This window comes from Embiotoca jacksoni, unplaced genomic scaffold, assembly GCF_022577435.1.
Source record: "Embiotoca jacksoni isolate LCO1_2020_lvr unplaced genomic scaffold, fEmbJac1.0.p SCAF_24, whole genome shotgun sequence".
Lineage (NCBI taxonomy): Eukaryota > Metazoa > Chordata > Actinopteri > Embiotocidae > Embiotoca > Embiotoca jacksoni.
Genome location: NW_027185375.1, coordinates 7,778,979 through 7,796,604, shown reverse-complemented (window position 1 = coordinate 7,796,604; position 17,626 = coordinate 7,778,979). Strand labels below are relative to the sequence as shown.

Below are 17,626 nucleotides of genomic sequence, written 5' to 3'. Positions count from 1 at the left end.
GCAGTCCAGCCAATAGTTCTTGATTTCAACCTCATGGTGACACCAAAAACTAAAGTCAGGTGATCTTCGAAGTCTCCAAAGTAATGCTGATAGTGTGGTTAACAATATGACGTGTACATAATGTTTGTAAAAGCAGATGAACTCTTCCCCCTTACGGCTGATGTCTTCATTTCTCTGATGGGTAAAGATTACTGATTACATGTCCTGTACACACACTTCCACTTATAGAAATATCTCTGTCTTTTAGGAGGTTGAGATTCTTGACATCAGCACCATCAGGGACACCAGAACTGGAAAGTACGCCAAACAACCAAAGGTCAGTGATGTGTGTGTGTGTCTGTGTGTAAGTGTGGGAGAAAGAAGCTGCCGCCTCCTGCTGTCGATGACTTCTGTCCCGTAACCACAAATGTGATGCTCAAGTGTGACCAGTGTCACCAAAAGTGGTGTGTGTGTGTGTGTGTGTGTGTGTGTGTGTGTGTGTGTGTCTGCTGTACGCGCGTGTTCCCTCTCAGCTGATGGTGCAAAGGTGACGGAGCGTTAATGAGCCTGCTGACAGATGGACTGTCAGGCAGGAAGTGATATAACCAGTGACTGTTGGTGAGGAAGTCATTGTGTAAGAGCGTAGATCTGGCAGACGCAGAGAGAGTTATAGAAAGCAGAGTATTGATGGTAAACAATACAAATATGTTGACATGGTGCAGATGTGGGACTCAGTTTGGTAACAACTAAAATTGTTTGCCACACTGAGCCAATATGTAGCAGTGTAAGAGCTTTTAGACTATAACTTTGGTTATTATCTGAAATTAAAGTACTAAAGACAAAATGGTTTCTCTTTCTAATTTATCGTTATTGTGCAACAAAAGCTTCTTATTGAGGATTGTTGTGTATTGAATGCATCCAGCTATGCAGGTATTTTTTGTTTGAAATATATATGAGACTTTTGCCTTCACACCAATTGTCTGTGGTCATGGCGTTCAAATCTTTTAAAGCTGCTGTAATCAGTTTATTTATTTTTAAATCTTAACAATAGATCAAATCAAGTTCATTCGTCACTCACGGATTTGAACCCACCCAGAGGTGTTACGAGACGGCAGCTCACAGCTCTATGGAGCATTGTAGCATCTTTTACCTTCATTATTTTTGATGTACATCCCATAACATAAGTGTTTTATTTTTCTTACTCTAGCCAGTAAAACACATTTATTAGAGAGCCTGACTGATAAATCAGCCGACCACATTTACTGGCCGATATTGGCTTATTACAGAATTATTGGTATAGGCTGTATGTTGGCCGATATTTTTCAATATTTAAACTTAATGCAGAAAAAGATACATAAGGTAAATTAGAAATTGTTCTAATTGGCTTCTACTTTTTTTTTTTTTTTTTTTTTTTTTTTTTTTTTTTAATAGTTATTGTTTGTAGTAATTAATTTCAAGTGAACTTTACTGTTTCAGTCATGTCACTGTGGACAATAAACCGTAAAATATTATGCTTCCAGTTAAGAGTTAAGTGTTCGATACCACTTTTGAGGTACTATTTCAAAAACTCTATTTATATAAAATGTATTTACAGTATATAAATAAAGAATATTGACCAATGTATTGATATCAGAATTTTTCTACTCCAAAGAATGAGGTACGTCTCACAAGAGCTAAAACAAGAGTCGATGTTGTATATTCACCAGGTGGGCATGAAGCAATGCTCGTGTTGCTGTGGGTCCTTTGGACGTGTAAATAACTGTCTGTCAATATCTGTTTACTAGTGAGTGTTGTGTTTACAGCTTGTTAATGCAGTGTTTCAAAATTGCACTACATTTACTGTATGCCCAGGAACAATGGTGCTGCCAGTCTTGAAACTGCACAGATCACACTGTGAAAGTAATTCCAAAGGAAACTGTCCCTAGTGAGGTCTGTGAAGCATCTTTAGTGGCATGGACGCTGTCTCTGGAAATCCTTTTAAACTCTTCCTGCTTGTTAACGGAGGACATTTTGTACGTTGCTCTGGCAGCATGTTTCTTCATAAACAGTCCTTCTGGCTAATTTCTCTAATTGAAATGAGAGAGAGAGAAGTGATGGAGAAAAAGTGATGTCTAATTGACAGAAAGAAATATGAGCGATATGAGTGTCAGAGAGGTTTGGTGGTCGAGAGAGCGGGTGGACTAAAAAGGGAGGAAAGAGTCATTTGGCTAATTGGATCAGAGCGCTGCACCGCATGCATCACATGCATCACAGTTACTGTTCTCAGGAGACGGAGACATGGACGAGTTTTCGTCAACTCGCGTCAGACCAATGGTGAGTTCAATATGTTGAGTCTGTTGGATGAAACATCCTTTAAAAAAAACTGTCTATATGTGTGTGTCAGGAGCCGAAGGTGCGGGAGGTGCTGGGCTTCGGGAAAGCAAATGTAGTAGGGAAGCTGGTAACCGTCGTCCATGGCAATGACCTGGTCAACATCTCCTTCCTCAACTTCCAGGCTATGCAGGAGGATACAGCGAAGGTAATCGTGGAAACCGCCATCCTGTAATCTATTTCCTAAGATATTCCTCCCTTTCGTCCTTCCTTAAGTTCCTTCCTCCAGTCCAGTTGACCTTCTCTATCCAAGCTGATTACTCACTTTACAATATTGACATCATTTGTGTGTTTGGAGTTGTAAAGAGGGATTATTTCCTCTGTGTAGGTGTGTGTTTAAACATTGTCTATAGCAACTGTTTCACTTCGTTTTGACATCAGATTTCAAACAACCCTGTTTTATCCTCTGATTCTTGTCGGTGTGTGTGTTTTCCAGATTTGGACAGATGAACTGTTCACGTTGGCCACAAACATACTTTCTCAGAATGCATCTCGGAACACCTTCCTTTTCAAAGCGTAAGACTTTGTGTGTCTTGTTTTGACAGTAAACGGATTATAGATTATAGATCCTAAAAAGGTCTTTGTGTCTGTTTCAGGTACACCAGATTAAAGTTACAAGTGAACCAGGATGGGAAGATTCCAGTGAAGAAGTGAGTAAACCACTCGCCAACCACTTTTTAAACTCTTACGTAGACTCTAAAGCGGTAGCGCTCTTCACTTCTTCTTTCTTTTCCTCTTCCAATTTCTCTCTCGCCTCCTGTCATGCTCACCCCGAGTTTGTCTCTCCTTAGAGTTGATGTTTGACTCTTTGTGTTCGGCCCTGTCACTCATGGAAAGCTGAGCTTTTTCTTCTGACTTGAGTTTCACGTTGTGAATAAACTTAGCATAATTGTTTTAGTGCAGTTCTGACTAAAAAGCTGACTGTTCCGTTCAAACTGTGTCTTTCAGTATTCTCAAGATGTTTTCAGATAAAAAGAAAGTGGAGACGGCCCTGGAGCAGTGCGGCCTCGTCAATAACAGGGTAATCATCAAATGCAATCGCTGATCACATAATCAAGATACTGTATGTGTGTATTGTGTTGGTTTATACACAACAATAGGTTGAAATAGTCAGAAGTCAGTCTCCTACCCCGGGGTGCTGCATACAGTTTCATTCTTGGCATGCCTTTGCAATGTAAGGAGGGCAATAAATAGACCGCAGGCCTTTAGAAGAGCTGCCTTTAAAATGTGATCAACATGCAGATTTTTTTTACATTTTCAATAACTGTTTCAAAATCATTTTGAGTCATTACAAGTAGACTCACTTTTCCAGACATTTTTCAGTGTCTTATTTCTTTCTTATTAAAAGTAGGAGGAGTTATGTACATAACCCGAGATTCTTTTATTAAAAGCGTAGCTGTGGTTGCCCTGAGAGCCGTTGCAGTTTGGAGTTGTTGGATTTTTCCTCATAAATGTGGGGCATCTGTTGCTAAAATACATACATGGAATCATTCATTCTTCCGGTGAAAATATTGTGTTTCTCTCTATTGCATTCTTCAAATTTATTTGAATCTGCCGTGTAAGTTACAACAGGCTTGTGGTTTTGAGGTAAAACAAGGTTTATTTTGTCCTAATGAGTCACTACAATCTTTCCTAAAAATCAGTTTGGAGTCACAAGACGGTTCTTTTTCAAAGAGAGATCAGATTGTGCAAACTGTGCTGTCAGCATTTCTCTTCATATTGCTGTACTCTGGTGCCTCCTGCTGGTTACACAGAAGAAGACATGCTGTGGAAAAGATTTTAAAAAATGTTCGTGGATGCCACCTGTAAACCGTGGTGTCACCGAAGCTCATCAACATCCATCTCAAAGATTACAATACTTGACAGTGTACTCTAAGTATGTGTTTATTTTTGTAAAAGAAGAGTAAGTTGACTGAGTGTGTTGCTTGAGGCAGATTGCTACTGAAAGGCTGACTGGCTGTCAACAGCATCACACACTTCTGTCACTGCGTCGACCTCTACAGCTCCACAGTGACAAAATCTGTACATTTAACAACCTCAGTAAGAAAAAAATCTTGTAAAGGGGACAGGAAATTGCAGTTATTAGCTCCATTGCATTTGTTTAGAAAATTCTTCAACAAGGCAGGAGTTCAGAGAAGAACTACTCTGTTGTTTGAGGCAGTATTTGCATGTGTTAAACTTTGTATTGTATCTGCACTTTGGTCATTTTTCTCTCTTTCTCCTCCGTTCATATCTTCCCACACGATTCCCTGCGTTGCCTTTCTGCAGTCGGAGGGAATAAAGCCAGACGATCTCACGTGGGAGGCCTTCCAGAAGTTTCTAGACAGCCTCTGTCTCCGGCCTGAGATACAAAGCATCTTTGAGGAAAGGTATGCGACGCATAAATTACACTTTCACAAACTTGTGCTGTGATTTTCCATTATTACCTTTCCCTTCTGCCAGATTAAAAGCTCAACCCTCACCCTAAATCCCGGTGTAATGATGCTCTAGTTACATTTTAAGGATAGCTGCTGTAGAAGGTCACGCACATTTGTTACTTCTTTGTTTGCTCCAGCGGCTCCAAGAGGAAGCCGTTCATCTCTTTGGACCAGTTAATGGACTTCATCAACCGCAGGCAGCGAGACTCCAGACTGAACGAGGTGCTGTACCCCCCGCTGAAAAGAGAGCAGGTCCGACAGATCATGGAGAAATACGAGACCAACACCAGCCAGCTGGAGAGAGGTCGGTAACTCTGCTGAGATATTAGTCGTTGTTAATGCTTTTATCCACAGCTCCTTAACCCTCCGAACCCCAGAGAGTTTCTGGGTGTTTTTTTTTTTTTTTTTGCTCCCGTCACATTATTCCTCACTGTGGGCTCATTTTTTTTTTACTGCAGCAGCAAGTGCTGCACCTCTATGGAGTTTTTCTTGACAGCAAAGTTGTACAGCACAGGTTGTACTCTTCTGAAATTCTCGTCACGGATCCATTTCACTTCTGCTGTAAAACATCCACAGTATGGGAATCGTTTTCAAATCTGATTAGAAGTCCTCTACGTGTTGTGCTGCGGTCATCGCTGGATGAAATGTACAAAACCAGGGAACAAATGAAACCCTGAGCAGCTCTGCCAGGACTCTGCTAAGCCTCAGGCTGTAAGACGATCAACTCTCCAGCCCACAGAGTCCAAACCTAACCTGCAGCTGCCGTTAATGTCCGTCCTAAAACTCAGGAGTTTTGGCTCGTTTGGGCTGTTTTTGTCAAGCAGATGACGTACATTTAATGTGGAGACCTCCGGTTACTGCCCTTTTAAATCGAATCAATTATTTTGATCACCGTGTGCAGATGGATGTTGATCAGTCTCATTAAATTAACTGTCAAAAACGGGTTTGACTGTTTTCTAGTCAAAGTAACCCTCCTCTGTCCCGCTCTCCGTCTGTGTCTCACAGACCAGATCAGTTTGCAGGCTTTCACTCGGTATCTGGGAGGAGAAGAAAACAGCATCGCTCCTCCAGAGAGGCTGGACGTCATCGACGACATGAACCAGCCGCTGTCTCACTACTTCATCAACTCTTCGCACAACACCTACCTCACAGGTAAAACATTGGATGTAATTGGTTTTAGTTATTTTCAGTCCCTTCGTGGTTTGCTTTCAGCTGGTTTTTAGTTTGCTCTTTAAGAAGTCAGACTTTTATTTTGTTGCGTTTTGGTTACTTCATCTGTGTATGTAAGTACTTTGTTTTGCCTTATCTTCAGTTTTGTAAATATCTTTATGTATATATTATTGCTTTTATGTAAATAAAATATTATTAAATAAATATTTTTGATAATAAAAGCACACAAAATTTCAGACCTCACAGCACACATACAAGTTCAATGCTTCATTTTAATACCGAGCTTTGTATTCAGTCTTTTGGATTTGTTCCCGTTTCTGTCTTCCTGTCTGTCTCCCTGTCTGTATGTCTTCAGTGGGTCAGCTGACCGGTCTGTCGTCAGTGGAGTTGTACAGGCAAGTGCTGCTGACCGGCTGTCGCTGCGTCGAGCTGGATTGCTGGAAGGGCCGACCGCAGGACGAGGAACCCTACATCACCCACGGTTTCACCATGACCACTGAGATCCCCTTCAAAGTATGAGTCACTGCAGTCACGTGTTGTTTCCTCGTTCCATTCACTTGTTAAGTTTAATTTTGACAGCTTGACTGAGTTGAGTTTGTTTGAGTTATTGCTCTCATAAAACATTTACTGTTGCAGTTTTACAAACCATATTGAAATATATGTCAATGAATAAGTCCCCAATTTAGAAAGTTTTAGTATCTGCACACAAGCAGGGCAGCACGTTCATGGACACATTAACAGCAAGACGTCCATTCTACAGATTTACATATCTGCAGGCTTTTTTCTACATGTTAGAAATCCCTGACAATCCCTGAGATGCTGTTTGTCCTCCTCTAGCTGTTAAAATTATGAAAATAATGAAGGAAATTTGATGCGTGGGACTTTAACCTTGGTGTGTTAGAGCAGTTTGGTCAGTAAATCTTTGCTCTGTGGATTCAGAAGTGCACATTATGGAGGCTGCAGTCAGATAATGTTTGAACAGTCCTCTGTCCGCAGACATTCAGTGGTGTAGGCCGCTGAATTTTTCTCATTCCTTCCTGGTCTGCAGGAGGTGATTGAAGCGATAGCAGAAAGTGCGTTCAAGACCTCGCCGTACCCCGTCATCCTGTCCTTTGAAAACCACGTCGACTCGTAAGTCTTATCAACACATTTGTTACTGGCTGTGTGATTTTGAGCTCAGTGATTTAAACACTTCACTGTGTACTTAAGTTAATATTACCAAACCAAATATACCTTTCAAGGCTTTAATTAAGATACTTGCTCTGAAATAACGGTGGTTTCAGGACCCACATTTTTCCCTAGTCGACATGTGACCCAAATTTTTGACATTTTTGAGCCATTCAGAATTATTTCACAAAAAATAGTGTAGTAATTCAAATGCCTTCATGCACTGGTAACAAGAAGAAATAGCCAAAATAGTGCAACCATGGCTAAAAAGGGCTGAAATAATAATTTAAAAAAAGGGCAGATTTATCCTGAATTAAAGGCATATGTACTTTAAAAAAAAAAAAAAAAGTTTAAACTGGTGATGCTCATCAAGTTTCAATAATGTAAGTTGAACTGTATGAAATATAAAATTGTATATAATATATATAGATATATACTGTACTGTATATACTGTGCATTTTATATATTATATTTATATTTTATAGTTTTTACTGCTATTTTACTGCTATTTTATTGCTTTTCTATTGTTCTATTACTATCCATTGATTCTGTATGCTGCTGTAGCGAAAAAAATTTCCCCTCGGGGATTAATAAAGTAACTACCTAACCTAACCTAAAATAAAAAGACAGACTTATGTTGTCCTAACAATGTTTATTAATGCTCATTACTGCCATGACAACTAGCAATAAACCGCTACTGCACAGGCACTGCATCATGGGAAATCATCATCATGAAATATAGCGCTTCATTAGAAGTTCTGTAGACTTAAGATTATAAGTTTAACTTGTTTTTTCAATGCATACATCAACAACCCACTAAAGATGCCCCCATGACCCATTACTGGGCCACAACATTAAAATGGGAAACGGTGATTTGAATGCATGTTGAGTTTTAAGTTGTCCCATTGTGGTGTATCAAAGTAAAGCAGATTGTGTGTGTGTGTGTGTGTGTGTGTGTGTGTGTGTGTGTGTGTGTGTGTGTGTGTGTGTGTGTGTGTGTGTGTGTGTGTGTGTGTGTGTGTTCTCTGTCCTATCAGAGCCAAGCAGCAGGCCAAGATGGCGGAGTACTGCCGGACAATCTTCGGAGACGCTCTGCTCATTGATCCACTGGAGAAATATCCGGTAAGAGAGACATCCACAGTCAGATCTGACATGAACGTCACTTCCCTTCATTTATAATGTTTTCAGTCCGAGATAAATACATCTGAGGGAAGTCTCGGCGCTGTTCTGGAAGGAAAGTTAACCAAACACTAATATCTTTTCACTCTCATGGTATTAATCAGCCTGCAAACCATCAAATCTGATCAAACACCTCGTGACTCAGAATTTTGATGACTTTGTGCTCGGAGATAACTCATGATGCGTTCACAACACAGAACACATTTCTTTAAATGAAGCTTAACCCAGTCAGAACCAGACTGAGGGTTCAGTTAGCAGACATAACAAGAGTAAACTTTATAGTACAAATGAGGCAACTCAGGATACTACAAGTGAAAGTGGAGGCCAACAGGATAAAAAAAAAAAGAGAAGTGAGGTGATGTGATGTAACAGATTTACTTCCCCTGAAAATGTTTTGTATTCCAGTGAGACACATGTTTGTGCTTTATATTGACTGTGTATGCAGTGGCGAGAACCTGAATTTATATTTTTTAGTTTTGAGAGTTGTACTCTGTATAAGCCAAACCATAAAATATGACTGAACTAATAAAGACAGCAGCTTGAACTGGATTTTAATCAATCTCAGTTGTTGATTTCAAGGCGCAGTGCGACTGCGTTTGAACTAAACAGTAAAATTGTTGTTGACTTAGGCCGATTTCTGGGATTTTTAACTTCACGACTGAAACATAGCGGTCGGCCCTGTGACTCCTGTCACGCTGAAGCATGAAATTAAGATGATATGTTTTGGCTGTGAAACCACACATCAGTTGTGACCTTGTTCTCTGTACCTCATGATTACTGTTAGACAAGTAATTAATCTTTTCAGGGAGATTTTTTTATCTTTTGATCTGTTCTGTCAAAAGTTATCTAGTCACATTAAGCTTACTGTATGTCATCTCTGTGTTTTTAGCTGATCCCGGGTCAGGCACTCCCCACACCGCAGGAGATGCTGGGGAAGATTCTAATCAAAAACAAGAAGAAGCATCACCACCACCGACCCTCCGAGAGCAGCGGCAGCATACGACGCAAAGAGACGGGAGATCAGTCGTCACCCAACAACGGTAGGTGCAGACGACGACCTTCGTCTCCTGCACAGGTCCAGAGGGCAAGATCGGACTTCATTCAAACACAGAGGGCTCGATTTTACTCCCAGCACCAAGCACAATGCAAATGTGTCTTTGCTGGTTTCAGAGTGAGACAGTTCTCATTTTTTGGTCCAGCACCCATTTGGTTAAATAGCTAATGTGCTTATTTAAGCACCCGTGGGTATGTTGGCCTTAAAATGAGGCGGTGTCATGGGGTCATTGTTGACGCTGTGGAAAGCGAAGGCGTATTAGTTCATGGTTCAGCATTTTACTGTTATTTTGAGGATGCATTATAAAGACGGTAATATGCACCTACATATCCATACAAATCCACCGTTAGCAAACCACCAAAGTATAGACGGACTTGGCTCTTAAAGGGAATGGAAGACAACAGTCTGGTTTAGTTCATGTCGGGACCAAATCACACCTATGATTACTAAAGAGACTTAGTACAACCCCTTTGAACCATGTGCCTGACTTTGTCCTCCGATTATCCACCGTTAAACTGGCAAAAGTGGATTTGGACACGTCAAAAATGTTTTTTGCTTTAAAACGTGTGGTTAGATCGTTAAAATAGAGCCGACCCCTAAAGTGTCAGATCTCCTTCCAAACTCTTCCTCTGTGGTTGTAATAATAAAATGAAATTAGCTTGTGTTGTGTTTGGAGGCACAAAAGTTGTATAATCTCGGGGCCATGATGGCACAAGACTGAGAGTTATGACCAAGTTCGAAGTGTGGCTGTCATGGACCTTTTACTGCACATTTATATCCTTATTCAAAAGAAGCCATTGAAAAGTTTGCTGCTGTCTTTGTAGACTGTCCTCTGACGGACAACGAGGGCAGCCAGCTCCTGTCCAATGGGGAGGAGAAGCTTGCAGAGAGGATGGTCAAAGACTCGGAGCCTCGCAAGTCCCTCGGTGGGTTGAAGAATAATAAAATGAATGAGTGCCAGCATGTTGTACACTCATTACATTTTCAAGTTGTTTTTATTACGTCCCACCAGGAGGTGAAGGAGAAAGCGAGGACGAGGAAGAGGACGAACCGGTGACAGATCTGAAAAAGCCAAACTCAGACGAGGTAAGAGCCTTCAGGGAGGATTGATGGACTGTGTTAGCGGCTGATGGGCCGACTGATGGATTAGTGGTATCTGTGTCCTTCAGGGCACCGCCAGCAGTGAAGTGAACGCCACCGAGGAGATGTCCACCCTCGTCAACTACATCGAACCTGTCAAATTCAAGAGCTTCGAGGTGGCAAATAGTAAGTGTGCGTGTGTGCATGAAGAAGAGGGAGACAGAGACAGGAAGTTGCTCCGACTTAATGAGAGAAAAACTGTGTGTGTGGAGCAGACAAGCCTCATTGGCTCGAAGCACCTTTATTGTGTAGCTCATTAGGCAGACAGCTTTTCTGTGTGAACTTACTTATCGGTAATGATCGTTCTTGTTGCACATAGACCGTCCTAATACATTCCTGGACCCGTGTCAGTTATTGTAATTTTTTTTTTTCCCGCTGTCCGAGTTCTTTTATCGGTTTCTTTTCTGTTTCCGTCCACCAGAAAGGAGGAAGTATTTTGAGATGTCGTCGTTCGTGGAAACCAAAGGCATGGACACCCTGAAGAGCTCCCCGATTGAGTTTGTTGAGTATCCTTAAAAGCTCGTCTCTAATGTGCTGATATATCTCTTCGCTGGGTGTACTGACTTCCTCAAACCAAATGCAAGCGAATAATATGTTACTTGGTGGGCTGCTGGTAGGCCAGCTTTTCGATCTTTTGTTTGTCTAGTCTTTATGCTAAGCTAAGCTAACAGTCTGTTGGCTGACAGACTATTCTTTCATATCACTCTCTGCAGTAAAGCAATAAACTGAGTTTTAAATGTCAATTTATTGCTTTAAACTAGATTACCTGAGTTAATGACAGTGTGAGGGAAAAGTGTTCAACGCTGAAGAAACTGTTGGTCCCGACCTTCAACCAAATGTCAAGAAGTGATTTTTGTCTGCTCTGTTTACAACATAATAAATCTTCCCTGCACATGAACACGCCACCCGACATCTGTAGACAGAGTTAATCCTTGACAGAACTCCTTCAGGTACAATAAGAACCAGCTGAGCCGAATCTACCCGAAAGGAACGAGGGTGGACAGCTCCAACTACATGCCTCAGCTCTTCTGGAACGTTGGCTGCCAGATGGTGGCGCTGAACTTCCAGACTCTCGGTAAGTCCTGATGTTTGAGTCGTACGAAGACAAAGAACGAGATGGTTTCAGAAATAAAGTTGAATTGATGTCTTTTTACGTCTGTATTTTTATACACAGCTCATTTAAATTTGTACAATTCTCCCATATGATGTAGAATACTAAATAATAAAAGACAATAATTTTGGCCTTCTGAAGCTGGTAGATATCATGGTATAGATAATGATATAAATCGCCTCCTCTGCCATCACCACTCTCGGAAGCCAAGTTAAAGCATCTCGGTCTTCATCCTTCTCCCTCCATCTTCCCTCTCTTCTCCGTTCCCTTGCTTCTCTCGCCAAGACCTTCCCATGCAGCTGAACATTGGCGTGTTTGAGTATAACGGCCGCAGCGGCTACCTGCTGAAACCAGAGTTCATGAGAAGGACGGACAAACACTTCGACCCTTTTACAGAAAACATAGTGGACGGGATTGTCGCCAACACAGTCAAAATTAAGGTAAGAGCAAAATAAGTTCAATGGTCGCGTGATTCATGTTTTGTGGTGAAAAATGACTTCTTAAAGACTTGTTATAGTAAATGTGTACAACTTAACCTCCACCAGGTGATCTCAGGTCAGTTCCTGACAGATAAGAAGGTGGGTGTGTACGTGGAAGTGGACATGTTTGGACTTCCTGCCGACACAAAGAGGAAGTACAGAACCAAAACATCCAACGGGAACTCGCTGGACCCCGTGTGGGATGATGAAATGTTCGTCTTCAACAAGGTAACTCACCGACCAGGCGTCAGAGGTCTGTCAAGTCTCTCTTGACACGCTTCCTCTCCATACTTTAAGTCTCTAACGTCTATGGCGTGAACTATCTCCAGGTGGTCCTCCCAACGCTGGCCTCTCTGAGGATAGCTGTGTTTGAGGAAAACGGCAAGTTTATTGGACACCGGATCCTCCCCGTGTCGGCCATTAGACCTGGTAAGTACACACACAGAAACACCCCTGTGAACACACTCCTATTAAGCATTTACTTTAGTTTTCTGTGAGCTGAAAAAGAACCATCTCTTCCCCTGATGTACTGTTTGTCTATGATTAGTGGAGACATCATTCATGGTGCACCTTTTCCCGTCCTGCACCAAAGGGCTGTGCTCGGTAATTTATTTGTTTTGTTCCTTCCAGGCTACCACTACATCAACCTGAAGAATGAGCTGAACCAGCCGCTCCTGCTGCCCTCCCTGCTGGTCTACACGGAGGCTCAGGACTACATCCCCAATGAACACCAGGGTGAGAACACGACATTAAGTCATTTTCATTAACATTTTATTACTTACCACCTTTCAGCAACACATCGACTGTTTCAATAATACCTTTGCGTTTACATTTTAGCCTAATATTTTTTTCTTTATTAACTGCTGATGACAGCCGTGACCAGGTTAATTTTTCCAGATTATGTTTTCGGGTTGTCCGTTCGTCTGTCCCATTCCTGTGTGGTACACAAAATGTATTAAAGTTTGGCACAAACGTTGACTTTGACTCGGGGATTAAAATGATTAGAATTTGGTGATGAAAGGTCACTGCGAGGTCACAAAACATGTTTGTGTCCGTAACTCAAGAACTCATTCGCTTTTTATGACAAAATTTATCCAAAGGGTCAAAGGTCAACTTCACAGGGACAGCATAATAATGCAAAACTGCTTTTCTGTCCATTATTCAATGCCATAACTCAGGACCAGTAGGGGAGATTGTGACCATATTTCACATTTGGTCAGATACCGAGTTGGTGACTTTAATCTTCGGAGTCCACTTTGAAACTGTGTTGATTGTGCACATCTTCTGTGTTGTTGGACTGAAGATTGTTTGTGAAGCATCTACGTTTTAGAATTTGTTCCTTCATATTTGAAGCATTGTCTGCTGTCATGGCAATGACTTTTCAGAATCAACTCTGTCGGCAGAATTTCGTCAAAGTCTTTTCTACATACATTACATGAGTCTGTACAGACATGGATGTAAACTGCAACTTGAGTGGTTGGTGGACACATGCATCCACAAATTGGTAATTCTAGTTTTAAAAGTAAACTTTTATCATTATTTTAATCTAACTGTTTGAACAGTCTATCCATTACTTTTATCTATCCATTTTTTTTTTTTATTCAATTCTTCTCGTTTGCTAATGGAAACACTTAGTTCTAAAGGAATGTTTGTGTAAAAGTCATGTTGTGAAATCCACTTATTTTTTTCTCTGAAAATACATTGATGTCACTCACATCTGTACAGTAAATATAAAGTCAGCAGTCGATGAGAGCCTAGCATACCACAAAGAGTGGAAAAAAGAAGAAACGTCTGGCCTGCGTCTCGCACTGAAAATCAACTTCTCTTTGCAGTATTAAAGTTAGTCAGGTCAGTGCAGTTTGCTTTAAGATGTGTGACTTCGCTTGGACCATAAAACAGCTGAGTTTAGACCAGAATTTGTGACCCTGTAAATATTAGTCTGTAATGTTCCACTGTTTGCATTTCTACTGTCTTTTTTTTATCATCATGTCAGACACCTGTTAAACGTATGTGTGTGTGTGTATATTCTCAGAGTATGCAGAGGCTCTGACCAACCCCATTAAGCACATCAGTCAGTTGCACAAGAGAGAGACACAGCTGGCTGTTCTCATAGAAGACAACAGTGAGGTGAGACACGTCTGTGCATTCGCAACCAATTAAAAAGAAAACAAAAAAATGGTGTTGTTCTTTTTGCAGAGAGGTCAACAGATGAAGACGTCCCCCACAGTCTTATTTTGTCATCTGTCCCCCCCACCCTCCCTCAGTCAGTATTAATGCAGTAACTGTGTGTGTTACTTTTATCCAGCATGTCCCCAACCAGCCCAAAGATGGAGACATCAAGGGAGAGAGTGACGTCCCTCCAGGACTCTCCACCCCCTGCCACACCGCCCCCCCCCTCCTCACTGGATGAAGCCCCTGACATCATCAAGTTGCCGGCGCCAGGTAGAGACTTCCTCAAATGATTAGATACACAGACACAAAAACCGACGACTGAAGATCCCACTTGGCTGCACATGTCCTCACGTGTTGCCGCAAATCACTAGACAGTAAGACACTTTTAAGCCACTAGAGGTCATCTTTCTGAACATTTTTAAAGAGCCATTTTTATTGTGCCAAAAAAAAGATTATTGTCATTATGTCCAGAATTAGGATCTTGTTATATGAAAGGTTGTGTAACTTTCATAGATGCTTGAAATGCACTGTTGTTAACCACTCTTTGGTCAAATAAAATATTTTAGTGCAGCTGGACTTGAATGTTGCATTAGCCCTATATAATGTCTCCTAATGCTACCTGTTGATGTACTTGTTAGCAGCACAGCGGGCTAGTTTGTGTTAGTATTGTGTAAGCTCATCGCAAGAAGCTGTACTATATGCTGATATAGTATGGCCATTTATGTGTCTTCACTAAATAAATAGCACTCTATTTACAATGTGTTTAAACCAAGAGCAGCGCTTGTCGAAGAAACAACAATTTTTCTCTGTCGTGAAATTCATGCGTCTCCAAAATGTCAGCGTTTCATCAATTCAAATGTTGCGTTTTGTAGAAATCCAAGAGGATCTTACGAGTTCATCAAATTTCTTCTACTTATGACAAATATTAGCGTTTTAAATACAAGATTAAGTTACGTGTCAAACTTGCATTCAAGCTAATGTACAGTGTCTGTCAAGCTTTTTGCTGTTTGTGTCTGCTTTATTTTTGCGTCATCCATTTCACATGTTTGCGTGTGCGTGTGCGTGTGCGTGTGCGCGTGTGTGTGTGTAGCACAAACTCAGAGGGAGGACCTCATAGCCACTGTTCTGGCAGGTAAGGTCATCGCAGCACGTTCATTTCCACACGCAGAAATGTGTGAAATCATTTTGTTTGTCACGTGGAGATGTGTGTAGAAGATGTCTTTTATAAGTCACATAAATCAAATGCAAATCCTGCTGTGTGTGTGTGTGTGTGTGTGTGTGTCCGTGTGTGTCTCAGACATCCAGGTCCTTTCTATAGAGGAGTTGAAGCAGCAGAAGAGTTACATGAAGCTGCTAAAGAAACAAGGCAAAGAACTCAAAGTCCTGCGCAAGAAACACCAAAAGAAGGTAAATACGGAGTTGAAACACTCAAATTCACAGGAGGTTCTTATGTCATGAATTTTTCACTTTACATGTTTTTAACTCCGCACAACACCGGATGTAAAAACTCCCCTACGCTGGCACTACAGCCGATACGTACAAATCCTTTCCCGTTTGCTCGTGTGCTGCGAAACAAATGTGTGCAGGTGTGTAATCTGAGTAAGGAGCAGAAGGGCCGGAACACCCAGCTTCAGTCTGACACCCAGAGGAGACGCAGTCAGATGGAGAAACACCTCAAACACAGCATGAGGAAGAAGTAAGAAGGGGCTGATGGATGGGTGGTTTGGGGGGGGATGTGAGCAGGCTGAAAACAAGCCTGCTCTAAAACAGCTTTGGTTGGGGATGTGTAGGTGGGACATGAAATATGATCCTGGAAGTTCAGTCCAGATGTTTACAATACTGTATTTAACAAATGTGTAAAACTCTGATGGCTGTGATTTTATCTGTCGTTGTCAGTGTGGCCAAAATTTAGACTTGTTCAGCTTTTTTTTTTGCTCCTGTGTTGTTGTGTTGCTGCTGTCCTAAAATGGGGGCAAGTATCTTCACACATGTTGTTCTGGTCTGGAGGGGGTGGGGGTAAAAAAAAATCCCACATTTAAAAAAAAAAAAAAAAAGGCACCCATAGTGGAGGAAAATATACGGACGGATTCATAATTTAAGGATTGAGATGACTGTTAGAACAGATGGCGGTAGGAAACTGTTAAATCCAGTCAGGAAGTCTTGAGATGAAGAGAAGTAGCAGATGGCAGAGAGAAGCTCACGGTTAAACACAAGAGGATGCAGCGGTTGCAGCTGACTGAGCCTTCACCGCGTGTTTCAGTGAGCCGCACGAGCCGGTGCAGCACGAGTTGACCGCACTGGACCAGGAGCTGGAGAAGAAGAAACACCAGTTCCTGGAATGGCAGCTGCAGGAACTCCTCAAAGTTAGACAAGAGCTTCACTCGCTGGAGAGAGAGAAGCAGCATACACACCTGCAGGAGGTAACACACACACACACACACACACACACACACACACACACACACCTACACACATTCACCTACTGTGTGAGTGAAAGTCATCCCAATAACCCCCCCAATCTTAATGCACACTCACGGTGTCACACTCTCCCTCCTATGAATTCTTAAATATTCATCTCTAACCGACCTCGGAGAAACTTGGTGGCACTTCCGTACATCAGCGCGGTGATTCGCTGACAGGTCATCGTCTGCTCTGGTGTGTTTTTAGGCCTTCCAGAAGTTAAAGGAGACGACTCATGAATGCCAAGCAGCTCAGCTGAAGAAGCTCAAGGACACGTGCGAGAAGTAAGTGTAGACGTTTCACCTTGCACCGCCAAGTTTTTTTTTTTTTTTTTTTTTAAAGACAGAAGGACCTGTCAATGTGACTTTCTGCTCTCAGTTATGATTGCGGGATAATTAATTCTCCCCGAAACTTTCTTTTTGTTTTCGTATGGGTATATTGTTCCTGTGTAACCGTGTCTGCAGGGAGAAGAAAGAGCTCCAGAAGATCCTGGACAGGAAACGACAGAACAGCATCAGCGAAGCCAAGACCCGCGACAAAGAAAAGGCTGAAACGTAATGAACTTGTCTTTTTTTTTTTACTTGTGTGTCTGAGCAGAAGGTGAGAAGATTATTAGGTATGCGGGCGGACAGGCCTTATTCTGTTTCACACTTACTCTTCATCTTTTTATTTCTCTCTCCAGGGAACTGAATGAGATCAACAGGAAACATATTCAAGACTCTGTCGCCTTAATCCGCGGGGTAAACACACACACACACACACACACACACACACACACACACACACACACACACACACACTCCCTCTCTTATCACCAACAGTCCTTGAGGTTCTCCATTTATCTAGTTTATACATTTTTCTGCTATTGTCATCAACTTTACTCCTCTCTCACATGATCTTCTTTTCCCTGACTTTTCTTTTCTGACCG

The 17,626-nt window shown here is 41.7% G+C and overlaps 1 protein-coding gene across 1 annotated transcript in view; it reads left to right on the top strand.

The window, feature by feature from the left end:
- plcb3 (phospholipase C, beta 3 (phosphatidylinositol-specific)) overlaps positions 1-17,626 on the top strand; it is an 80,915-nt gene that overhangs the window by 56,784 nt on the left and 6,505 nt on the right. Inside the window, 31 exon segments of the mRNA XM_069159280.1 lie at positions 248-316; positions 2,363-2,497; positions 2,786-2,865; positions 2,946-2,999; positions 3,298-3,370; positions 4,618-4,718; positions 4,904-5,070; positions 5,772-5,918; positions 6,292-6,449; positions 6,985-7,067; positions 8,141-8,225; positions 9,172-9,322; positions 10,161-10,262; positions 10,349-10,422; positions 10,506-10,602; positions 10,898-10,982; positions 11,427-11,551; positions 11,873-12,027; positions 12,133-12,294; positions 12,396-12,495; positions 12,697-12,801; positions 14,099-14,193; positions 14,372-14,455; positions 14,457-14,508; positions 15,329-15,370; positions 15,536-15,645; positions 15,825-15,934; positions 16,499-16,658; positions 16,906-16,982; positions 17,163-17,252; positions 17,381-17,438. Coding sequence (XP_069015381.1) covers positions 248-316; positions 2,363-2,497; positions 2,786-2,865; positions 2,946-2,999; positions 3,298-3,370; positions 4,618-4,718; positions 4,904-5,070; positions 5,772-5,918; positions 6,292-6,449; positions 6,985-7,067; positions 8,141-8,225; positions 9,172-9,322; positions 10,161-10,262; positions 10,349-10,422; positions 10,506-10,602; positions 10,898-10,982; positions 11,427-11,551; positions 11,873-12,027; positions 12,133-12,294; positions 12,396-12,495; positions 12,697-12,801; positions 14,099-14,193; positions 14,372-14,455; positions 14,457-14,508; positions 15,329-15,370; positions 15,536-15,645; positions 15,825-15,934; positions 16,499-16,658; positions 16,906-16,982; positions 17,163-17,252; positions 17,381-17,438 — 3,186 coding nt within the window.